Source organism: Melanerpes formicivorus, unplaced genomic scaffold, assembly GCF_026170545.1.
Source record: "Melanerpes formicivorus ecotype bairdi unplaced genomic scaffold, bMelFor1.0.p_v2 SCAF_14, whole genome shotgun sequence".
Classification (NCBI taxonomy): Eukaryota; Metazoa; Chordata; class Aves; order Piciformes; family Picidae; genus Melanerpes; species Melanerpes formicivorus.
The window spans coordinates 5374833-5382182 of NW_027142366.1; the positions used below are offsets into that span (position 1 = coordinate 5374833).

At 50.7% G+C, this 7350-nt stretch overlaps 1 protein-coding gene across 2 annotated transcripts in view; it reads left to right on the forward strand.

Moving 5' to 3' along the window:
* INTS1 (integrator complex subunit 1) overlaps positions 1–3719 on the forward strand; it is a 33252-nt gene extending 29533 nt beyond the window's left edge. For both annotated transcript variants that reach the window (XM_068146690.1, XM_068146691.1), the window contains exons 43-47: positions 800–913; positions 1880–1950; positions 2477–2568; positions 2686–2795; positions 3127–3719. In XM_068146690.1, coding sequence (XP_068002791.1) covers positions 800–913; positions 1880–1950; positions 2477–2568; positions 2686–2795; positions 3127–3242 — 503 coding nt within the window. In that variant the 3' untranslated portion in view covers positions 3243–3719. The remainder of the gene's footprint in view (positions 1–799; positions 914–1879; positions 1951–2476; positions 2569–2685; positions 2796–3126) is intronic.
* The last annotated feature ends 3631 nt before the right edge of the window (positions 3720–7350 follow it).

Here is a 7350-nt window from a genome sequence, read left to right on the forward strand (position 1 = left end):
GGAAGGGTTATTCCAGCTGGTGAAGCTGCAGTATGTTTTGGAACCCAGGTGCTTTTATGGGCTGTGTGCTGTGCTTGCTTCTTGTAGCAGCCCAGTGAAAGTGTATTTAAAGTGGAGAATGGCTCTCGTGCCCTCCTCAGTACCTGGGGTGGGTTAATCTGTTTCCTGTCACTGGTATCACTACTGGAGCAGAAGAACAGCTCTTCACAAGGGAGAGTTTCATTGTTGTGGATTTTGCCTTCCTCAGCCACACTTAAGGATTGAACTCTCAGGAGTCCCTGAGGTTACATCCACTTCTCTGCTGTTTACATGGGAGAATCATAGAATCATAGAATTGTCAGGGCTGGAAGGGACCTCAGGGATCATCTACTCCCAGCCCCACTGCCATGGGCAGGGACACTTTCTACTAGACCAGGTTGCCCAGAGCCACATCCGGCCTGGCCTTAAAAACTTCCAGGGATGGGGACTCCACCACCTCCTTGGGCAACTTGTTCCAGTGCCTCACCACCCTTGTGGCAAAGAACTTCTTTCCAACATCTAATCTAAATCTGCCCTCCTCTAGCTGGGATCCATTGGGTATTGCAGCATCTTGGGAAGGTTCCTTCTCTTTGTGTCAGTGAGGGGTAGCAGAGGGTGCAGTGGAGGCCAGAGACAAGAGAAGAGCCAGGCACTGTGTTAGAGTATTGTACGAGATTGCTGGTCAGCTCAGGATACACCACTGTGGTAGAGAATGCTGGGCCTGTCTCCCTGTTAGAACCACAGAGACTGCCAGAAGTGACCTTTCCCTCTCTCTCCCCAGATGAAGCAGCAGCTGGCTCTCTGCCCCTCGTCAGTGTGTCTCTCTTCACTCCTCTCACTCCTGCTGAAATGGCTCCGTACATGAGGAGGCTCTCCAGAGGCCAAACGGTTGAGGGTAAGCGAGGACCTGCAGAGCCGCACAGAGACACAGGGCAAATGCAGACATATGCCAACTTATCTGTTAGCTACAGGCCAGTTTCCTGTTTCAGTTTTGTGTTTGGAAGTCTCCAGCAGTGAGGATGTGGCTTTGTTTTGGATGAACTTGTCCACAACCTTCTGTGATTCGGTGACAGAGGCTTCCTATGATGCTCTTATCGCTTAGCTCAGCGGGGCTGCAAATGCCTCTGCTTTGGGGCTCTTCAAGGGTCGCCTAAGTGCTCTGGGAGATAGTATGAGTAATTCAGGGAGAGCTGCAGTTCATGCTGAGCCAGGCCTGGAGTGCTGATAGCAATGCCTTTTTTAATGATGGCAAAACAGCAACCTGACAAGAGGCAGGGTGTTGTTAGAAATGCCCCAACGGCCTTCGGGGAAGAAAAATCTTGTTAACCCTGCCTGTGGGAGCAACATGCTGCCTCTCCAGAGATCTCCTGAAAGCACAGGAGCCCACTGTTCACACCCAAGTTCTGGTATTGGGGTGACAGTTTTCCTTCCACACTAGCAACACAGGGGGAAAATCCTGCCTGGACACTTATTTTTAGAAGAGGCTTCCTGTGAAGATGGTTTAGGTACAGAAGAAAGTGTTCTGGAATTGAAACCTCACACCCCACTCCACTCCAGCTCCTGCCTGTGGCAGGACTGTTGTAGTTTATGAAAATTGATGTGCCAGGAATATTACAATCATAAATTATAACAAGGACAGTGCTGGTGACCTGTGTCTGGGCAGGCTGGGATGTGCTGTTCCTGTTACATGACCTACCTGTTCACATCCTGTTTTGAAGAACTGCTTCTGTTACTCTAGCTCTGTGTGCAGCTGGGAAAAGACTGCTTGGGAGATTAGATCTGTAGGGAAAGAAAAGAAGATCCCTTGCTGGATCAGTGAACTTCAGTCACTCCTTTCCTTTCAACATGTGTCTCCCACCAGACATCCTGGAGGTGCTGACAGACATCGATGAGATGTCCAGGAGGAGGCCAGAAATTCTCTCCTTTTTTGCTGTGAGTATGAGTGTCTCAAACTGCCACTGTAAGGGTGAGATTGTTTTCACCAGTGTTGTCCAGCCAGCTCAAGTACTCCCCTTTGCTTTTTATGTGTGGTTGTTGCAGCCTGTCAGCAAATCTATCTTCAGTTAGGCCTTCTGGCAGGGGGCAGTTAATCCTTGTCACCATCTCAGTGCTGCGTGCGGATTCTGCCGTCACTTACTTTAACTGCTCTTTATGGCAGAGGAAGAATTAGCCCTCTGTCCTCTTCCCAGTATTGGGCCAAAGAAAGAGCAGAACAGCTCTGTTGAAAACACTGGAGCCTAGGGCAGACTCAGCTGTCCCACGTGGAATAAGATTACAGAAGGGTGCTCTAAACTATTCAAAACCAGGATAATCCTTACAAAGAGGGATTTCTGGGCTCAGCCAGTGCCTGCTGGGTGTGTGCTGGGCTTGAATGGTGCTGGAAGGGCAGTAATGCAGGTCTGAACAGTTTGTGCTCCCTGGATGGGTCTGTGATTCTAGTTTGTACATCTTCCTTCAGACCAACCTACAGAAGCTGATGAGTTCTTCAGAGGAGTCCTGCCGAAATCTGGCTTTCAGCCTGGCTTTGCGCTCCATTCAGAACAACCCCAGGTCAGGACCCCTGCAACTTAGGCTGTCCTGAGTCAGTGATGGGCACAGGCTGTCCATCTTGCATGCCTGTTGATGGTGATCTGGACTGTACTGACACTATCATCTTTTTACTCCCAGCATTGCTGCAGACTTCCTTCCCACCTTCATGTACTGCCTTGGCAGCCGCGACTTTGAGGTGGTGCAGACGGCACTGAGGAACCTGCCTGAATACACCCTCCTTTGCCAAGGTGAGCTGATCTCTACCACCTTTGGTGCATGCTTGGCCTCACAAAGGTCAAAGCTGGGTTCTTGTGCTTCCCTGGGAAGTTCCCACGGGTCAGTGTTGCCTAGACCAGCCATCAAACATGCAGGTGGATCTGAGTAGTAGCTTTGGTGTGAGGATCACAGGGCAGACTTGTCAGAGAGTCAGGGAAGGCTTTCTTGAAGTAGGTTTTGGAAGGAGAGAATTCTTTGCACAGCTGCAGATGTTCTGCCCAGTGTTTGTTGGTGGATTGTTCCTGCCTGCATGTTGGAGCTCTTGGGGCAGTCCTCATGCTGTCTTTCCCTTCCCTTTCACAGAGCACGCAGCAGTGCTGCTGCACAGGGCCTTCCTGGTGGGGATGTACGGCCAGATCGACACCAGCTCGCAGATTTCAGAGGCCTTGAAGATTCTGCACATGGAGGCCATGATATGAACATGATTCATATTTATTAATGGAATTGAACTCATCAGCTGCAGTGAAGCCCTGTAAGAAGATGGTGTACTTCAACCCACGTGCTGGAGGATCAAAGAGGTGGTGTGGCCAGCCAGACTGTGCTGGAGAAGGAGGCTGTGCTGGCTGAAGATCAGAAGGGGGCAAGGATCAATCTGTCTGGCTAAGACACCATTGTTGTGGGAGAAAAATCTCCTGACCATTGTGCCAAACAGGGACCACTTCCTTCCTGGGGTCTTGGGGCAGTGGCTGTCAGTTTGTTGTTTAGTTTTTTTGTCTCTCCAAGAAGACAGAGCTGCTGGGAGAGCAGAAGTGCCCTTGCACTTGAAGTCTGCACTCTGTGTGGGAGTGAACATGCAGGTCTGTGCAGGGGGAGAGAGAGAGACCACTTTTGTTTTCTGGGGGTGGGTGTTTGGGGTTTTTTCCCCCCTTTTTTAATTAAAATTCTCTTTGTTTCTATTGTGCCTTTCTCTGCTTTGTGCTGCCTGGGTTGCAGCTTGACATCCCTCTCTCCCTGCTCTTCAGCCTCTTGTTAGGTTTAGACAAATCTGTCTCCGTGGCCAAGTGCTCCCAGAGCCTTTCACAGGATGTGCAGGAAATGGAGGCAGTTTAGAAGGGTCATTGGGGTATCATGGATGAATTTGGTCAGGGCCAGCTGCTGACAGGACAGCTTTTAAGAGGTTCCTTAGAAAACCTTTCTTTAAACAACAAATAAAGCAGACTTCGTGCTGTATCTGCAAACATCCAGCAGCTGGCCACTGTCACAGTGGAGTCTTGGAACAAACAAGTGGTTTCCTCTTTGGGATCTATCAGTTCCTCCCTGTGACTCTCCTGATGGCTGCTCTCTGGTCCTAACCTGCTGATAAGGGTCATGGCTTATTTGCCAGCTGTTGTTTGAGGACAGAAAAGGAGGTGGTTTTCTTCCCTCTACTCCAGAGCAAGAACTGTTGTTCTTGCTTAATTCTAGTCACCAGGTTGCTTTCACCTTGTTTGTCTTTATTCCTCTGGCACTCTACTTATTAGTAGAGAATCTCTGACGTGTTCTAAAAGCAAAGATCCTAGAGGAATTTCACTGATGGCTGTAAATAAGTCTGCATGTCCTTGCTGGTGGCAGGGACAGTTTTGACCTCATGGGTGGCCAGGTGGAGAAATACTGCCCATTCTTGCCATAGCTGAGCACTTTTACTGATGGGCCACAGTATGAATGAATGTCTGGCTGCCTCTGCAAAGAGATGGAGAAAAGAGATCTGAACCTTCCATCAACTGTAAGTAGCCTTTCCTGTAAATAAAGAGCCATCACTTAAGGATGCAACATGCTCTTTTCCTCAGCAGCATCTGCTTTGTATCTGGAGTCACCACTGTGGCAATTAGCTACATATAAATTATGTGGAGGAACAGCTGAAGAAGATCAAGTCAGTGAAATGGTTTTCCTGAGGGGCTCAGTGACAGCAGGATTAATGCCTGTCTAAAGGGTTCCCAGTGAGATTACTGACTCCTCTTACCTTAGTCCCTTATCAGACATCATTAAAGCACTGCTCAGTTTATCAGAACATGGAGGTAGTTCTTATGGTGCTGCTGTGGGCCTAGAGCAGCTGGGAGCCTGTGGGACTGGCTGGAAAAGGGCTTTTCACAGGGCTTTAAATCAAGGAGCAGGGAAAGTGTCTCAAGACTGTTACCACACAAAGACAGTGAGTCAAAGTAGTGATGCTCTTGGTGAAGATCCTGCCTGGAGATGGGGCTTTCCAGACATCCTGCTGCAGGGCTGCAACTGGAAACATTTACAGGCAAAACCAAATTGCTTGGTTGGCCCCAGAATTCTGTCTGTTTGGGGATGCCTGCTGTGAGCAGACCAGCTCCAGGATGCCTGGTTTCTAGGAGCTGGGAATGCTTAGATGTTGGCAGAACTACTTACTGGTCCTTTAGACCAGGATGACCAGGCTTTGCAGAGCAGTGTGGAAAGAGATGTGTCTGAGAAGGTGGAAGGAGCATCTCTTTAGCAGCAGCCACAGAAATCATCTTTTGGGAGATCAGGAAGCAGACTCAAAAGGGAGGGACCGTGGGTGGAAGTTTACTCTGCAGAGCTAGGCCTTCCCACAGATCTCCCAATACAAAACCCATCACCTGGATGTGCTGAGCTCTCTTTTTTGCTGTAGTGAAGGTTCCCACAAAGCATTTGTTCCTCTACCTCCCTCTGCTTGGACCCAGTGGAGCTGAGGAGTTTCTCCTGGCTTGGGGCATGTCACTGAAACCAGATCAGGGCTGAGAATGGGGCTGTCAAAAGGCAACTGGCTGTGCAGAGACAGCTGATGGCAGGAGCTGGTCCCTTCTGCCTGCAGCAGCCGTGACAGCTCTGAGCAGCGTCGGCGGTGCTGAAGCCCTGACTCTAGCCCCTGACTCTTGGCTGCCTTTTCATCAGCGCTCTGCAACTTTCATCTCTGCCTGGCTGAGCACCTTCTCTCCTTCCATCCCTGCTGAGCTGACACTGTTATTCTTCACATGATTCCTGAGCTCCTCCTGTGGGCTGGGGCCATCATCTCTGCCTACAAGGAGAGCTGGTGCCTTGCTTAGAAGAAGAGCAAATTGGAGGTCTGTGTGGTTGTTCCTCATGGGGTCCCTAGAGCTTGCCCAGTGGAAATCACTGCTCCCATCTGCCTTCCAGACAACATACCCCAAAATTCCTGCTTAGACACTTCTCTACCACAATATTCTGTAGTTGAGAGCTCTCTAGGAAAGCCATAGGGTGCCAGGGCTGGTGGCTCCACTGGAGGCTGGGCAACATACTCAACACTGGCTGATGGGAAGGCTTTTGGTCTCCTCAGACTCCCTTCCCAGCTCTAGGTGAGGCACAATGGGGAAGGGAAAACTGTCCACAGGATTGTTCAGCATCCTGTGGCTGCACTCAGTTCAGCTCATGGCAGGGGTTGGACAACCCTTGTGCCTCAGCTGGCACTGCTTTGGTGCCTACAGGGCTGGCACTGGGCAGAGGTGATAGAGGACTGGAGCCCAGGAGCTGGGCAATTCTGGAGCAGCTGAGGGGTTGCACTGGTTGGCAAGGATGTGGCAGGAATGCAGGAATAACTGAATCCAGGCTGGGAACAGGTCCCAGCATGCTGGGGTGGAGAAGTTGACATGGTGCAGGCAGGCTGCAGTGGAGAGACTAGACTTGGAAGAAGGGGTCAGGACATCTCCTCACCCATGTTGTGATGGCATTCGCATTGGGTCCTCTCAAAGCTCAGCTGCTGCTCCATAGAGGACACCAGGGCCTACCTCCATACCCTGCAGACACCAGACATCATGATTTATCTCTGCTGTAAAGATCAAATGTTTCTATGACCTGTGATCAAAACATCAGGATTTTATGACCCCCAATGTGGCAGCTTCAAGAGGGAGACAGGCCCTTGCCCAACATGCACGGTGGGTCTTTGCTGCCTTAGCTGGGCACAGGTGGGCGTCTCCAACCTGACCATGCCTTGCTCCTGCCAGGCCTGATGTGGCTGTCAGCATGGCCCCACATCTGCACCAGTGCCCCAGAGCAGGACTGTGGCTGTTTGACCCAGCTCTGGGCAGGAGTGTACATCCTAGGAACCATGAAGGGTGCCCAGGAACCATGAAGGGTGTCCTGGAGCACCACATGAGTTTGGCAATGAGCAGGGCATGACTAACCAGTGAGGTGCCTGCATGCTCTTGACTCAGTGGCAGCTGCCTGTGGGGCATGCCTAATGTTGGGGAACCGGAAACATCCCAGCGCTGAGCTCAGAGACAAATCTGCCCAACCCACTACGTCAACAGTGGAAAGGCAGGGAGAGATATGCAGGTAGCAGCCACCACATGGAACCTCATGCTTAAAGGCCCTGATGTTTTGTCAGCCATTAGGAAGGAGGAAAAGTAGAGAAAGAGAGAGACCTTGCTTTGCAAGGAGCAGCGTGCAAGAAATCTTGTGGGGGAAAAAAAGGGAGAGGAAAACTCCCTCTATCATCTCTGTGTTAATGTGGGTGGTGGAATCTGTTCCTGTGACTGCCCCACAGGGCTCTGTTATCCCTTTCCTCCAGCCAGCTTCACCTGTGACCTCAGCAGTGACAAACCCAGTCCT